Consider the following 17,756-nt stretch of genomic DNA (forward strand, 5'->3'; position numbering starts at 1 on the left):
TCAGTGGCCTGCCAGGCTCTCTGAGAGCGAGAGCTAGACAACAAGAAGTCCCTCCCCTTCATCAAATTTTTTTTAAAAAAATTTATTTATTGGTGAGGGGTGGGGATGGGAAACACCCCCTAGTGTTCTAGGCCTACTCCAAGCTCTCTGCTTGGAAGTTCCTCCTGGCGGTGCTCATATGAGCTATCTCTCTGACCTGTTTGTTTTTATTTTTTAAATGCCAGACTGAAGTACTAACAATTCAGTTGAAACTTCTGGGGAAGAAATGCCTAAAAGATTGCCTAAGAAATGAAATGCCTAAGAAAAGAAATGCCTAAGAGGGCCACTTGATTTACTCATGGTCTTTAACAGCTTTCATGGCTTCATTTTGAAGTATTAGTTTAAGAAACTGTATACCTCTAGGAACATTGAACATTGACCCAAAATTCAATTCAGTAACTGTTTCAATTGTGTCTTTTTTTTTGGGGGGGGGGGCGGGGTCACACACATCGATGCTCAGGGGTTACTCCTGGCTCTGCACTCAGGAATTACTCCTGGCTGTGCTGGGAGGACCATATGGGATGCTGGGAATTGAACCTGGGTCAGCCACGTGCTATGGCTCCAGCCCCCTCAATTTTGTCTTTTGGTTGGATTTCAAAGAGTATGCTGAGCCGAGCCGTGCTTCTCCACTAGAGCAGTGATTCCCAAAGTGGATGTGCAACACCCCCTGGAGTGGAGCTAGAACAATGGGGTGAGGACAGTGGTGGTGGTGGTATTAGCCTTGGCTGCAGATGGGGAGCAGTTTCTATGTGTTGGCTTAAAGAAGGTAGATTTCCAGGACGACAGGTGACTTCTTTGTTTTTTCCTGAAAAGGGGTTGGTAGGCCACATAAGTTTGGGAACCTCTACTCTAGAGTGTTCTCAGTGCTGAAACTACCAAACAAGTTTATCCATCAAGTAATGCCAAGAATTGGTTAGCTTCCTGGAGACAGTTTGTCAACCTGATAAACTAGCTATTTTTTTTTTAATTTGGGCATTTTTTTGGGCCACACCTGGTGGTGCTCAGAGTTACTCCTGACTCTGCAGTCAGTATCATTCCTGGCGGTGCTTGGGGGACCATACAGGATTCTGGGGTTCGAATCCAGGTCTGCTGCTGTCAAGGCAAGCACTCTACCACTCTAATATCGCTTCAGCCCCTTAACCAACTCTTATAATAGCATCATCTTATACAAAATTAGCAATGATTTCTCATCCATAGATTTGCTTTGAAAGTGTAGAGTTGTGTTTTTGTATATTTGTTTGTTTGGGGGCTGTTTCTGGCAGTGCTCAGAGCTTACACCTGTCTCTGTGCTCAGGGATTACTCCTGCCAGTGCTTAGGGGTCCGTATGTGGTCCTGAGAATAGAACCCTGATTGGTTGCATGCTGAGGGATCATATGTGATGCCAGAGACTGAATCTGGGTCAGCTGTGTACAAGACATATATCCTACCTACTGTACTGTTGCTCCAATCCTCATATATTTTGAAGTGGAATTATATAGAAGCTGCTGGTATTTTTCCTGTAAGTTTTAAATCTAATTTTACATTTCTGAGCAGAAATGTAAAATTAGAAATGTAGAAATGTCTTGTAGGCATCCTCACCTTTCTGTATAGGGCACACCCTACCCTGTGCTTCCTTATAGGGTTGTAGGATGCCTTTGTAAATTTGGTCTGGGAAATTTGGTTTTGGAAAATTTCCAGTGGAAAGAGTCAAATAGTGCAGTTTTACTTCCTTTATTCCATGTTGTCTTTTCCTTTCTACTGGATATTAAGAGAGTTCTGAGGCTAGGGAGATAGTACAGTGGGTAAGGATGCTTGCTTTGGAAGTGGCCAACCCAGGTTTGATTCCCAGCATCCCATTTGGTTGCCTGAGCACCGCCAGGAGTGATTCCTGTGTGCAGAGCCAGGAGTAACCCCTGAGCATTGTCAGATGTGCAATGTTACCCAGCACCCCCCCAAAATAATAAAAATAATTTCCAGTGAACAGTGATAAAAGGCAGGAGATGGACATGCTTTGGGTGGAGTCTTTTTTTTTTGAACACTTGCTTTTTTTTTTTTTCTTTTCGGGTCATACCTGGCGATGCTCAGGGGTTACTCCTGGCTCATGCACTCAGGAATTGCTCCTGGCGGTGCTCGGGGGACCATATGGCATGCTGGGAATCGAACCTGGGTCGGCCATGTTGGCTGCGTGCAAGGCAAACACCCTACCCACTGTGCTGTCGCTCCAGCCCCAACACTTGCTTATTTTAAGGTGTGCCCGAAGTTCTAAGTGAGTCATTTGTCATTGAAGTAAGTGTGACAGCTCATTCCCATGTTTCTTTCCAGATCAACAGATTTACTTATTTTCAACTTGCAAGTGCTTTTTGAATGGGCACGGATTTTTAAAGGAATCTGGGAGAATTTTGCAAAACATAATTGGGGCTGGTTTAATTTCTAGGTTTTGGCCAGTATGTCTTTAGTACATGTGAACGCTAGCACTCCATGCTATTTCAAGAAAAAGGGGATTAAAAGTAATACCAGTAAGGGGGAAAGACAATGCATTGCTTGGACTGCTAGGAAAGAAAAACAATTGAACAAACTTTTGACTTCCGTTTGGGAAGCAGAAGGCCCATAAACTTACAGAGTTGGGAGGGAAGCATTCAAAGGCAAAGCTTGTAAAACAGCTTCTGTTAAGAGCAGCTACCTGAGGACCTTGTTTGGTGCCTTTAAAAATGTGTTCACCTACATAGAGTGATTTAAAAATAAAGCTAGAATTGACTCTGTCTCTTAATCAGCTCGCCATGAATTCATCTTTTCACTCAGTACTGTACTACGCTGTGCAATGTTGTTCTTGACTCCAACTTTTCATCTATTTTTCCTGTTTGAGTTTCTCTGGCAATGGAAGAATTGCTGTTTGAGCACCTCCCTTGCCCCTAGGGCAACAGCAAATATTGCTGGCAAAAAAAAAAAAACTGATTGTAAAGTTATTAAGAATTTAGGACTGGAGAGGTAGTACAGGGCTTAAGGAGCTTGCCTTACATGTGGCCGACCTGGATTCTGGTTCAATTCCTGATACCTAGTATGGTCCCCTGAGCATCATCAGGAGTGATCCCTGACCAGAGTCAGGAATAAGCCTTTAGCCCTGTTGGGTGTGTCCCCCCCCAAAAAAAAAAGTTCAAAAAAGTTCAAATACTAGTCACAGCAACATCACAATTGACCTTGGTTATCTAGTTTTTAGATACATCATATTCATGTTAATTAGTTACAGGATTTGTCCTTTAACTTGGGCAGAATACCCTGAGTACTGATTGTATAATTTGTGAAAATGCTTTGCTGGTTGGCACTTAGCCCGTGTGCTTTCTTTGATTGCAGACGAACAGGAGGCATTAAACTCGATCATGAAGGATTTGGTGGCCCTTGGGATGAGCCGACATGCTCGGGGATCTGGATATGAGACCATGAAGAACAAAGACCCAGGTCACTCAAATAGGCAGGTATGTGTGACTCTGCTCGTCTAATGAAATTCATTAAGGAAGGATTTTTCAAATGGTAAATATTTTAGAAGCCATTAATATTCAGCTACTAAGTTTAAATGTTACTGGCCCCTTTCTTTTAGTCTGTTAAATGGTGAATGATATATATCAACATATATATCAACCATTGTTGCTTATGGTCTAGAGTTCCAGAGCCTTGTGTTTCTGTGTGCATGTTTTATCCAGATCTCAGAGTATTTTTAGTTCCTTATGATACTCAGAAAGATAGATTAGTTTTAGTATAAAATATAAATAGGAGATATTTTGTAAAATTTCATAGTTTAAAGGTAACAATGAGTGATTTTGTTATTACTGTTTACAACTGTTTCTCCTTATTGACCCAGGTATGAAAATACGTTTCATTGAAAGTTGAATTTCTTTAGGAAATGGCTCCTACCTTTGTTGACATTTAAGCTTGTGACTGTTGAGAATCTTATTCTCATCTGCAGTGTCATTGTCTTCCCTGTTCATAAGTACTTTGACCTGCAGAAAACTTTCTTCCCTAGTTGGTATCTGCTATGTCTGATGACTTTGATGAATTTTGGTGTGAAATGGCACTTTCCCTTAATTCTCTTCATTCTAATCCCCTCTCTTCCCTTCTGCTCCTTGTCTACTAATTCTTGAGATGTACCTTTGGTTCCTAGAGAAAGTGTAAGGCTCTAGATTATTTTTCTGTCTGAGTTTCGCTAGATATAGTTTCCCAGATTATTTCCTGCCTTGAGGAAAACTAGGACTCCTGGGTTCTTTTGTTTCATATAACAACAGGATTAGTTTAGAATGTGCTACTTTATTTTTATGGTTACCTTACAGAATTGGAGGATCAACAGAATAGGTCCCATTCTTGTCCTGTTTTTGTTAATTATTCTATTTGTGCTGGTTCACCTTTGCTGTAACTCATTTGTATTCAAAACTGCTTTTGGAAGGAGCATTTTACCAGAAGTGAATCCCCTCCCCCAGGCTAGAGCCTAATGACCTCACTTTCCTTCCTGTCTTCCTATGTGGAGTGTGCTTGCTAATGCTGCTCGAGTCAGCTGATCTTTTTTTCCTACCAGGACTATTAGTGTGGATATCAGTCAGTAGGTGAAAAGGGGACGCTTTCTTGAGCTTTCTTGGGTTCAAAGGCCCAAAGGGAACCAGACTAGGAAGAGGAAGGATGAAGTAGTCCTTGATTATTTCTTGGAGGGGGATTATCTTTTAGAAATCCTGCTTAGAAACTAAAAGAAATGATAAGAAATGCTCTTGATCTTTTCATGTGCCTGCTGCTGTGTTACTGGAATAAAGTCAGTGGTTATAAAGGCCCAGTGCCTTGAAGGGATTGATTTCTGGTTAGGGAATGATCTTAGCAAGAGGTATTTGCTCTTTAGGGACCACATATTTAGGTGAATGTCATCAAACTTAATTCTGTTGCATGGAGGATTCATGTTATTAACCACAGTTTTGTTGTGTTCTGTTTTTAAAGAAAAAACACAACAGCAGCAGCTCAGCCCTTCTGAACAGTCCCACAATAACAAGCTCATGTGCAGGGGCCAGTGAGAAGAAGAAATTTTTGGTAAGAAACCAAGTTACCTGTTTAAACTAAAATGTTCTTTAAAATCTGATACTAGTGCTGGAAGAATGTGGCATTCATTTCCTGGATAAGTCATTTTAGTGAATTTCATCGGGGTCACTGGTTACTCATTACCTATGTTCTGTGCATCTAGTCACAATTTCTCACAGCAGTGTTTTTCGTAAATAACCATTCTCAGTGCTTTTAAGTAAACCTTCTTTGATAAGAGAATGGTTTGTATCTGGGCCGTTCAATTAGTTGCCACTAATCAAAGATGACTGCTGAGCAAATAAGGAACTTTGTTTAATTTTGTTTAATTTTAATTAACTCAAAATCATCACAAGCTGTTGATAGTGGATTATTTAACAGAATAACCTTATACGCTATATAAGAGAGTATAGATTTCTTGGGCAGGCTATTACTACCTGGTTGGAAATGTTTAGCAATTCATTGGTGTATTCATTCCACCACAGAGATCATGAGTTTCTACACATTGTGATAAGTTCATCAATGGAGACCCTATATCAGATTCTGTTCCAGGGGCATGCAGGTCTGGGGGAATGTGTGGGACTGTCATAGCCATTTAGAAATTGAAGCTTGAGGAGGTCAGGATAGCACAGCAGCAAGTGCCAGAGTGGCAGAGGACAGCAGATCTCAGAGCTCTGAACAGTCAGGGGGGTCCTAACATTTCTGCATGAGTGAATGTGGGTGCCCCTTGGATATTCTGTCTTGGGGAGAGCGCCATTAAATGAAACCGGTCGCCTGCAGCCAAGCGCTAGCCCAAAGTGACTCTGAGGATGGCGGCAGCTTGGCTGCCATCTGGCGGAGCTACCACAGTTCTTGGCACTATGGGTGGCGGCAAAGTCTTAATATGTCTAAATAAGACTCCTCAGGTTCAACTCAGCACCGCTGCAGAACACGGGTCCCAGAGGGGCATTGAGGGGCACCCCGGATCCCCACAATGGAGCAGGGAATTAGCTGCCTTTCTAGTGGGGTGGCCCTTCTGCCATTTCTTCCCTGGACTAGCCCGTGCTGCCCACAGCATATTATGGAGGAAAACCTCCATCAGTGCCAACTGTCTGGAGACCCAGGATGGGAACATGTGCCCCCGGTCAGGCCCTGCTGGACTGGGGGCTACAGCGCACCCAGAGTGCCCACGCCATGAATGGTAGCAGCCCTGATCCTGGTCCTTGTTCCTGCTGGGCTGCTGCTGCCTTTGCCACTGGGGCCCAGGGGACACAGCACTATGAGCAGGTCAACCTGGACCTGTGCATCAGCAGCCTGATGGTGCCTTCAGACTTCCTGATACCCCCAAATCACTGCTGTGCCTCTGTCCAGACTCCAACAACTCAAGACCAAGTTTCTTGAAAAATTAAACCACCAAAAGAGGTATGTGGGAGCCACACCCACAAACCACCTCCGGCTCAGCCATGCATGCTTATTTGTCAGCCTTGCTTCAGAGCCCATAAATCTTGAAAGAGATAAAAAGCTGCAGTTAATCTCGAACCCTTGCAAGGCTGAACAGACCAGGGTACATTGGAGTGGGACGGGTTAGCCCAGTGCCTGCACAAATAGCCCCTGGGATCCACTTGCTCTCATAATCTAAGATCACTGTGCCCTGGCCAGACTCCATGGTCTTGGGACAGACCTCACCGAGATACTAACCTGCTGAAAATTCAGTTATGCGGGTTTTATGACAGAAATCTCCAGGCTTTCTCAGGGTCAGGATGGGCTATCTCCCCCATTTTCCTGTACCTCTGGAAGCCCTGGCAGTTACATCCACACATGAAAGCTGTCACCCCGTTAAAAAAATCTACTCTGACTGTACCTTCCCAATAAAAATTCTAAGTGCCCTGTTCAAACATGATGACCTCTTAGTTCCTGTATTGCAAACCATAATATACAAAAGGAGGGGGGGGTAGAGAGAGAGAGAGAAAGAGAGGAAGGGTGCCTGCCATAGAGGCAGATTGTGGGGGGTTTGAGATAGAGGGGTGGTGGGAGGGAAACTAGGGACATTGGTGGTGGCAAATATACACTGGTGGAGGGATCAGTGTTGAAACATTGTTTGACTGAAACCCAATCATGAATAGCTGTGTGATGATCTGTCTCAAGGTGATTCAATGAAAAGGAGAGAGAGAGAGAGAGAGAGAGAGAGAGAGAGAGAGAGAGAGAGAGAAGAAAGAAAAGTTTTTGTTAATACTAGGGAAAGGGAAAGGTATATGTCAGTAAACCTTTTCCCCTTAATAAGTCAAGGGTTAGAATGGTCTCTCCTGAGTCTAATAGATAACACAGCTTCCAACGAGAGACATATTCTCCAATCAAATTCTGAAAGTAGGAGGAGGGAGAAAATTTCATTTAAATGCATATCCAGGCAGGATGGGGTGAAATGAGGGAGCTATGTGGGAGGAGTCATGTTTACAGCTTGGTGCAATGATTAGAGCCTGACTTGAATCTTCAGACATTAGTAATCTATTCATGTAGAATTTTGCAACTTAGAGTGAGTTTACAGTTATTGTTATTATTTTTGTTTTAGTTCAGTCGAACTTGAAATAACTTTAAACCATTGTCTTCATTCCCAGTTTTCCACCAGAAGGTCCATGCTCAGGAGGAAGCAGAATGAAAGATTAAAAGTTAATTTCAGTGGCTAAGAAATTGGACTAAAGAATTGTCAAATTGTTCTAAAAATTCAAATTTCAGAGTCTCTATTGAGAGTCTTTTGTCCTGGAGAAAAGGCTGTTTGCGAAGAGATGGTGCTGGCAGAGGCAGGCAGCCTGCTTCAGTGTGAGAAAGACAGTCCACAAGGCAGAGCTGAGACTGGCATAGCTTCTTGGGACTCAAGCTTGATATTTCAAGGGAAACCAGAGCAGCTGTGGTTTCATGGAATTGTTTGGGGGTAGGAGAGCAAAGGCCTAGAACTGGAAAACCTAACTTAATATCTCTGCTTGGCAGGACATCAGCAGTTTCTTAAGTAAACAATCTAGGTAACTGAAAAAAGAGTGCTTTGAGAACAACTCAGCATTCTGTGCTGCTATGAAAGTACTTGGGCAGTGAGATGCTCTTTTATGAGTTGTTTTCTAGGATGTGAGATCTATATATCTGTATCTCTCTCTATATGTCTAATGCACATTAGATCCCTGGAAACCTACAGCTTCCTTAGAGATCGCTGAACATTCTGAAATATATGTCATGTCCTCGGTGTGGGTGGGGCCTCTGGGTAATTTTATAGATCATGATGTGCAACATTCTTTTCAGCAGTCATTAACTCTGCTTTTATCAGCCTTGCTAGTTCTTTGTGGAATTGCCAGTTTAGTAGAGTAAAAAGATATCTGGCCGTTGTTAATAACATAGAATTGACTTGTTAACTCAATTGAGTTGTTAATTCTATGTTAAAGCCATCGAGTTCTTAGTTCTAATCCATTATCACAGTATTGTACAATTTCAGAGTGATGTTAATAACAGTAACAGTGAAAGCTACAGACCTATGTATAATATTCTTAATGTTCATGAAGTACTTCAGAAAGGTATTGAGTATAACCATGAAGTATACCCAGACCTACAAATGCCTGGTCATAGTCGTTTTATCATCCATAAGACTAATAACTTTCTAAGCCACACTTTTTTCTACTGAATTATAGAGACAGCAAGACCCATTGTGTTTACCTCTTAAACTTGTAAGAAATGTTGTAAGGATTGCTCTCAACACATTTCGTATGAGTAATGTTATGTAGCATGGTTCAGATTATGTTTGAATGGTCACCATTTTAATGAACACTTGTTATTGTAATTTTTTTTATAAAAAGTTGTATTTGAGTCTAAATAAGAAGACCTAAATCAATTATGAGCTGGAACGATAGCACAGTGGTAGGCATTTGCCTTGTGCGCAGCTGGCCTGGCCGAGCCGGGTTCGATTCCTCTGCCCCTCTCGGAGAGCCCAGCAATCTACCGAGAGTATCTGGCCCGCACGGCAAAGCCTGGCAAGCTACCCATGATGTATTTGATATGCCAAACACAGTAACAACAAGTCTCACGATGGAGACGTTACTGGGCCCGCTCGAGGAAATCGATGAACAACGGGAGGACAGTACTACAGTGAATCAATTATAAAACATTATGTGTTGTAAAATCTATGTAAATATGGAACAAATGATTATATCACTTCTTTATGTTATACCATTGTGGATATGAACCTAGTAAAAAGTTCTGGCCAGAACTATGTAGATTTTCATGGAACTAAAAGTGATAAGGTTTTATACTTTTTGTTTCTTGGGGGTCCTATCTAGAAGTGCTCAGGGCTTTCTCCTGGCCCTGGACTCAGGACGACTGCATGGGGTACTGGGAATCTAACCCAGGTCAGCTGCATGAAAAGCAAGCACTCTACCCCCTGAAGTATTGCTCTTGCACTGGTTTTATACTTTTATTGGGAGTTACCACATCATATTCCTTTATAAACTTTTGAAAGTAGCCAACTTTTTTTTTTTTTTGCTTTTTGGGTCACACCCTGCTATGCACAAGGGTTACTCCTGGCTCTGTACTCAAAAATTACTCCTGGCTGTGCTTGGGGGACCATATGGGATGCTGGGAATCAAACCTGGGTTGGCTGTGTGCAAGGCAAATGCCCTACCTGCTGTACTATCACTCCAGTCCCCAACCCTACAGTTCTTGGTCCATTGTATCCTATTTCTCTCTCATCTTAAAAAATGATAGGTAGAAGCTTAAACATATCTGAGGGTCTGAGTCTGAATCTATAGATGTTTTTTAAGAGGTTCATCTGGAAAGCTATGTTCTTAATAGCAGGCAGAAAGCAGGGCAAGGCTCTTGTCTGTTAGTTCTAGCTGGGAATTCTAGGTCCAGAGCGAGTGATTGAACAGACTACCTTTTACTATTGGATGAACCTGGCTCTAAAGTAATTTATTTTTGAGATTTGTTGATAAGATAGGCAGACTAGTATGAAAATAAAGCTTGTAACAAATACCAGCCTGGTTTGTAAGAAGGCTGTAAGCAAGTTTTATTATTTTGTGAGGTTACTTTAGATCATCTCTTCCTCTGGTCTTTTAAGGCTTTCTGAAGTCACAATGACAAAATTTTTTTTTTTTGGGTTACACCTGGCTATGCACAGGGGTTACTCGTGGTCTGCACTCAGGAATTACCCTTGGCAGTGCTCAGGGGATGATATGGTATGCTGGGAATAGAACCCGGGTTGGTCTTGTGCAAGGCAAATGCCCTACATGCTGTGCTATTGCTCCAGCCCTCGACAAAAAAATTTTTGTTGCCCTTTCCACCTCCCTTTCTCATTAAAACAAAACCACTATTTTTGGCAAAATCCAGACTTCATTGCCGAAAATAAAATATACGAAGGTATATTACAGATACAGGGAGAGGGAGGTTTACAGAATCAGAGAGCGGGTGCCAGGGATAATAGCTGAAGCCATTTCCAGGGCAGATTAGTTTAAAACTCTTTGCTTAATAAATAATGTTTAAAAAGTTCTGCTGTGTCTGCCTTCTGGAAATGGTTCTCATGGTTTCATTTACCAGTATGGCTATAGTGCGCTGAGGACTTGAACCTGCCTAGCGTTGCATTTTTATACTATAACTTTTTTTCTCAGCGTGACACCTCTCCATTTTATATGAGTTAGCGCCATAGAACGTGCAGAAGAATGCATTATATTTCCTGTACCCTAGGAATCATTTAGTCTTATTGAAAAATGAGAAGTACCATGAAAAAGAAATGACTGTACCATATCTACAAAATATGTAGTACAGATGGGAGTGCTATAGAAGGCCAGGAAAGTAAAAGTTGAACTTGAGCCAAAGGAGTTATGGAGTCATTTCTAGTAGAGGTGGCACTTGAATTAGGCTTTGAAGGATGTGTAAAAATGTTAGTTAGGTGGAACGGAGGAAGGGTGGAATTCCAGGTCAGGAAGGGGAAGCATCAAAGACCTACAGGAAGTGGGTAGGGAGTGGGGTGGGGAGAGAGATGATGGCTCAGAGGGCTGGAGCATGCATGCAGACTGCCCAGGTTTGGTCCCTAGCACCACATGGTCCCCTGGACACCACCAGAGTTCCCTTCCGCCCGCCCCCCCCCGCCTCTTTTGGTCCACCAATAGAAGAAGGAGGAGGAGGAGGAGGAGGAGGAGGAGGAGGAGGAGGAAGAAGAAATGGCATATTTCAGAAAATTGAGGCATTGATCTAGCTGGAGAGAAGAGGAAGTGTGAGATAGTGAATAAATTAAAATTCTGGAAGGCATTGAATGATAAATGAGAACTTGGGCTTTATTCTGAAAGTCATGAGTATCACTAATTATGTTTTGAACAAGGAAGGGACATGGTGACAGGAGTGGTTATGGTCATTGTAACTGTAGAAAATTTTAGAATGTTTTGCAAGTAGGGAACTGAGAAGTACAGTGGCTGCTGTGGGACTCCTGGGGCTGAGGAAAGGGGTTCCGCGAAAGTACTGACAGGAGGATGGGGAACAGATTCCTAAAGGTCTTTGAGGGCAAAATTGGAATGTGTCTGGCTGTGAAGAAGGGAAAGGAAGAACCCAGAGGTTGAGCTTGCATAGCCGAGAGAACAGGGATACCAGAGTTTAGAAACAGTAATGCTGAAAAGAAGACCAGTTTTGGAGAGGAGATGATGTAGACACATATGACAGACAAGGTTGAGTTAGAGAATGCAGCGAGGCATTATGCATATTGAATACATAGGTTATATAGGTCCACTATTCCTTGTATACAATCCTGAAATCCAAAGAGCACTGAAAACGAAAAAGCTTTTTTTCGTGTGTGTGTGTGTATGTGTAGGTCTGGGGGTGGGAGGGAGGGCAGTTTGGCCACACTTGGCATTGCTTGGGGGCTAGTCCTGGCTCCGTGCTCAGTAGTCATTCCTTGTAGTGCTTGGGAACCATGTGGCGCCATGGATCAAATCCTAGGTTCCAGCGTGCAAAGCATATATTTTTTTGGATGATCTCTCTGGCCCAAAAGGCTTTTGTTGTTGTTGTTGTTGTTGTTGTTGCTATAAATTTACAGCAAGTTCATTTGGCAACAAAATATGACTTGAACTAATACAGGTCATAGTTTATAGTCTTTATTCTTCTCATAATGATACCCTTCTTCTAATGAAGAAATCACCCAACGTAGAACATGTCCTATGGATGACTTCTTCAAAGCCAAAAGTTGCATTCTGAAACTCCAAGGATTTTGGCTAAAGGTTAATGGGCCTTATTGTTATTTAATTGGCATTCGTTATGTGTAAGGTACTGGTCTCATATTTTTACCTAATCAAGTTAATTTTTGGGGGGTGAGAGTTGGGCATTCAGGGTGGTGTTCAGGGACTACTTCTGGCTCTGTGCTCAGGAGTGACCCCTGGTGGTGTTAGGGACCTATATGCAGTACCAGGAATTGGACCTGGGTCAGCTGTGTGCCTGTCAAGTGCCTTCCCCCCAGAACTATCTCTCGGGCCCCTGTTTAGTTCTTCTGATAGCTCCAAGAGTGATGTATGAGGAGTGAACTACAAAGATAGGGATGCCATTATCACTTTGTGGATGAGGAAACTGAGTCATAGAGGAATTAACAAGATTGAAGTCACAGAGGACAGATTTGAGGACAGACACTTAGACTCGAAGGCTACTTATTTTCAAAATAGGGACTTCACACCTAGAGGAGCTGGTGAGGGGGGCAGGCAGTGCTGGGAGTTGAGTTTAAAGCCTCACACTTGCTAAGCATGTGCTTTACCACTTAAGCCATATCCCTAGTCTTAATTCTCTTTTTGTGGGGATTACACCTGCCTGTGCTTAGGGCTTACTCCAGGCTTACTCCAGGCTTTACACTCAGGGATCACTCCTGGCTGTGCTCAGAAAACCATATGTGGTGCTAGGGACCAAGTTCAGGTGGGGCACGTGCAAGACAAGTGCCTTGGCTGCTGTCTCTCGGGCTGCAACTCACTAGTTTGGGAGCCATATCTAGTGCTGTTCCTGCTGTTTGGAGGACCCTCCCAGCACTGCTGCTGCTGGGGATTGAACTCAGGCCTTGTACATGCAAATCATCTGCTAATTGCATTGAACTATTTCTCTGGCCACCTGACACTACCTTTTAATTAATTAATTAATTTATTTTTTGGGTCCATACTCAGTGGTGATCAGGGACTATTTCAGACTGTGCTCAGGAGTGGGCCCCACTCCCCCAGCAATGCTCATGTGGTACTGGAGGTTCAAACCAGGTTGCAACCATTGTGGCCACATTCAAGGGAGGTGCCTTCCTTCTGTATTATATTTCCTGCTTCTAGCCCTGATACATTTTAGGGGGGGTGCCAGGGATTGAACCCGGATCGGCTTGTGAGGCAGGTGCCTTATCCACTGTACTATCTCTCCGGCCCCTAAAAATGCTGTACTACTGCTCTAGCCCTGACACTGCATTCTTAACAAGTACATATTTTCTTCAAATACATACCAGACAGATGATATTTTCCTAGAGAGATTGGGGAGTAGACATGGAGATTTGGAAGTCTTCTATGTAGAGAGTGTATGATTTTTTTTTATTTCTAGCAAGATGTGAAAAAGAGTCATGAATCAAGAGGCCATAAATTTCAAATAATAAGAAACATGAGGCCTGAGAGCAGCTAGAGTGGGTTGGATGCTTGCTTGGCATGCAGTTGACCTGGGTTCAGTTTCTGGCACCCTATATGATCCCCTGAGTTTGACAAAAATGATCACTGAGCACAGCTATGTGTGGCCCCCAAACAAACAAACAAAACCCAGCATAGGAGCCAGAGAGATAGTAATAGGGGTGAGGTGCTTGCCTTGCATACTGCCAACTCAGGTTTCAATCCCCAGCATCCTGTATTATTCCCCCAGCACTTCCAGGAGCAAGTGGAGAGCAGAGTCAGGAGTAATCCCTGAGCACCACCACATATGACAAACAAACAAACAAACAAAAAACCAGAAAATCAAACAAAAAACGTAAAACTAGTCACATGTCAGGGGGATGTTGAAGGGGGGATTTAAAAAAGGAACCAGTGGGGGCTGGAGAGATAGCACAGTGGGTAGGGGCATTTACCTTGCACGTGGCCGACCTGGGTTCGATTCCCAGCATCCCATATGGTCCCCCCGAGCACGGCCAGGAGTGATTCCTGAGTGCATGAACCAGGAGTAACCCCTGTGCATCGCTGGGTGTGACCCAAAAAGCAAATAAAATAAAATAAAATAAAATAATAAAAAAGGAACCAGCAAAGATGTAGAAGTGATGGGAGTTCTTTGAACTGGGATAGAGTCCCAGAAAGGAGAGGGAGAGGAACCTCACAAAAAAAAAAAAAAAAAAAAAAAAAAGACTTGGCCACAGTGTGAAATTCCTCAGAGTCAAGGAGAAATGTTGGCAGAAAGGAATTGAGTCATATTATCTGAACTTCCCTTGTGCATGGGTTATCATGGTTGACATTATAGTGGAGATTCAGATTTTAAGGACTTGGTAGATTTGAGCCCTCCGTGAAAGCTAGGTTTAGTTCTGTATTCTGTTTTGGAAAGGCTTTTGCCACATCAGAGGAAGGATTCAGAGCTCTAAGCATCTTACAAATCACAGGTTTGGTTTTTATTCTTTTATTGGGGTTTGGGGAGGGTGGGAATTGTCTTTGGGGCTATGCCTGGTGGTGCTTGGAGCTTACTCCTGACTCTGCTCAGGGATCACCTTAGTGGGTCTTATGTGGTATTAAGGATTAAATCCAGGTTGGCCATGTACAGTTAAGAGCTATTGTTACATTTTGATGTGTGTGTGTGGGGGGGGGGGGGGTGGAGATCCACCAAGTGCTGCTTGGAGACCTGGCTCTGTATTCTGGCTCAATCCTGAGACCATGTGGTGCCAGGGATCGAAACCAGGCCTCCTGCGTGCAAAGCATGCATCCCAGCACCTTAATTTATCTCTTCGGTCCCGTACTGCCTTCTTGTTCTACATCCTCTATCCTCATCTGCTCACAAGTTCAGCTAAGGCTCCCTTGCTGGTTTCCCAGCATTGTAATGTGCGTGGTAGGACCTGTGGCTCCTTTTACTGATTCTGTAGTAACTTCAGATATGGGAAGGTTTTTATTCCCTCTGTGAGTTCCAGAAAGTTAGCTCTCAAAAGATCCTTTGAGGGGTGTGTGTGTGTGTGTGTGTGTGTGTGTGTGTGTGTGTGTGTGTGTGTGTGTGTGTGTGTGTCTGTGCGCATTATTTTAGTGAGGCAAGTTTGTTTTTATTGATTAAAACTTGCTTAGAAAGATATGAGATGGGGTCTAGAGCAATAGTACAGCAGGTAGGGCATTTGCCTTCCACGTGGCCGGTTCCCAGCATTGCATATAGTCCCCTGAGCCTGCCAGGAGTGATCCCTGAGTGCTGAGCCAGGAATAAACTCCAAGCACCACCTGCTATAGCCCCAAAACCAAAGAGAGGGGCAAAGATGTGAGAGGAGAGAAGGAGAGGAAATGTGTTCAAGAGAGAACACAGACTTCTCTAAAAACAGGCAAGCAAGGGAGATACATGTTCAAGTGAGAATATGGACTTAAAGAGCAAGCCCTTGGGGCTGGAGTGATAGTCTAGTTGAGAGGGTGTTTGCCTTGTACACAGCCAAACCTTGTACACGGTTTGATCCCTAGAATCCCATGTGATTCCCTTAGCACTGCCAGAGTAATTTCTGAATGCAGGGCCAGGAACAACCACTGATTATAGCCAATGTGACCCCCCACCAAACCCAAAAATAAATAGAGAGCAAGCCCAAGATCCTCTGATAGTTCCCATGTTTCAGTACTCCCAAGGAACCCCTATGTCTGTTCTTTGTTTGCTTTTTCAGTGGCTCTTCCTCTCTTGAATAAAAGTAACCCTCGTTGCCTGTGTCCTGCGGAAGCTGTAGCAGGGCTGGAGGTCGTATTCTGGTGGGAGAGCATGTGCCTTGCATGCTGAAGGCTCAGAGTTTCATTCCCAGAATCTTAAGTCTTGTCTGTGGCCCTGCCTGGTATGGCCCTGGTGGCTCCTTAACACTGCTGGATGTGTCTTATTTTTAAAAAGGGGGGTGGGGTGGGGGCTACCAGGGGATGGATCCTGGCTCTTCTACAGTCTTATTGAAGAAATTAATTTAATTATCACTCAGTTTTTTCTATAGAATGGGAATAGTAACTGTGTAAAGGTTAGTAATATGCTTTGTACAAGACTTCATGTATAATAAATATTCAGTGTTCACTATTGTCACATGGGGGGGTGTATCTCCTTAGGAATGCTGGGGGCCTGGGAGGGTCACTCTGGTGATATTCAGCCCCATCATATGGGTCTGATGGTTTGGTGCTCAGGCCTGCCATTGCTTAGGGAACCACGCCATGCTCAGGATACACATCTCACACTTACGCATACCACCTCTTTGAGTGATCTCTCTGGCCCTGTTATATATTATTACTGGATAAAGTCATCCACATGTTATATTTAAATTTTGAAATACCATATTGTTGGAGAGTTGTCACATCACAGGTCTTTTCTCCAGCGTTGTGCTTGTCTGTTTAGCATGTGATCTCATTTCCTTGTCTTTAAAATAGGGGATGATATTCTTCTTTTTTTTTTTTCTTTTTTTGGTTTTGGTTTTGGTTTTGGAGTAGTGGGGGTGGCTACTTCCAGTTTTTCACTTGGATTCTCTCCCAGTGGTTTCTGGGGATCTGTGCAGTTCTAGGGAATGCATCTTCTACATGTATGTAGACCTTCTACATGCAAAACAAGTGCTTATTTAGCCCATAGAGGTAGCTCTCCAACCCCTATATTTGTATTTAATTTCAGTGATTCTGAATGGTATGGTCTAGGGGCACATCACGGTTCCCAAAATAAGTTTCCATGAAGTCAAAACTAATAATAGTAGATGGTAGTTACCATTTTATTTATTTTGGTTTTGGGGCCTCACCCCACAGTGCTCAGTGTGTGCAATGGAATTTCCCAAAGGCTGTATGTCCCAAAGGCAACAGATTGAAAGCATCGAAGAGATTTGCATTCTCTCACCATATGAAAATAAAATGTCAGTGTTAATTTTTAATTTTTTGTTTTGTTTTTGGGCTACACCTGGCACTGTTCAGGGCTTATTCCTGACTCTGCACTCAATCAGTTACTCCTGGTGGTGCTCAGGGGAGCATATGGGATGCCAGGGATCAAGCCTGGGTCAGCCACGTGCAAGGCAAGCTTCCTACCTGTTGTACCATTTCTTTAGCCCCAAAATGTCAGTATTTTAATAAGATATATTTATTTGGACTAAAAAAACTGTATAGGGATTAAATCACTTGTAGTGTTGCTGACCCTCATTGATCCCCCACGTCACCACAGGTTCCCAGATCACCTCTGAGTACTGCTGGATGTAGTCCAAAAGCCAAAAAAGAAAAACTAGTATTTTTGCTAATATGTAAGGTTTTTAAATTTTCTAAGTTCAGGGACCATAGAGTTGGTACAGCAGGTTACGTACTTGTCTGCATGCAGTCAACATAGGTTCTATCCCCAGCACTAATAATACGAACTATATAAACAACAGTTTTTTAGGATCCTTAATAATTTTATAGAGTGAATTAGACCACTGATACAATTCAGTGGAGTGAAAGAGAATTCTGGTGTCATAATTTTGTAGAAGTCAGTTCTTTATATACTTAACCCGTCCTTCAAACTTTTCCCCCTTTTCTGTCATCTTCTCTGTCTGCTCATATCATCT

At 43.0% G+C, this 17,756-nt stretch overlaps 1 protein-coding gene across 2 annotated transcripts in view; it reads left to right on the forward strand.

Moving 5' to 3' along the window:
• MAP3K3 (mitogen-activated protein kinase kinase kinase 3) overlaps positions 1-17,756 on the forward strand; it is a 74,654-nt gene that overhangs the window by 7,370 nt on the left and 49,528 nt on the right. The window contains exons 2-3 of one of the 2 annotated variants that reach the window (XM_056126998.1): positions 3,368-3,489; positions 4,988-5,077. In XM_056126998.1, the coding sequence (XP_055982973.1) occupies positions 3,368-3,489; positions 4,988-5,077 (212 nt within the window). The remainder of the gene's footprint in view (positions 1-3,367; positions 3,490-4,987; positions 5,078-17,756) is intronic. The other variant, XM_056126999.1, reaches the window with a different exon arrangement.

This window comes from Sorex fumeus, unplaced genomic scaffold, assembly GCF_029834395.1.
Source record: "Sorex fumeus unplaced genomic scaffold, SorFum_2.1 ptg000063l, whole genome shotgun sequence".
Lineage (NCBI taxonomy): Eukaryota > Metazoa > Chordata > Mammalia > Eulipotyphla > Soricidae > Sorex > Sorex fumeus.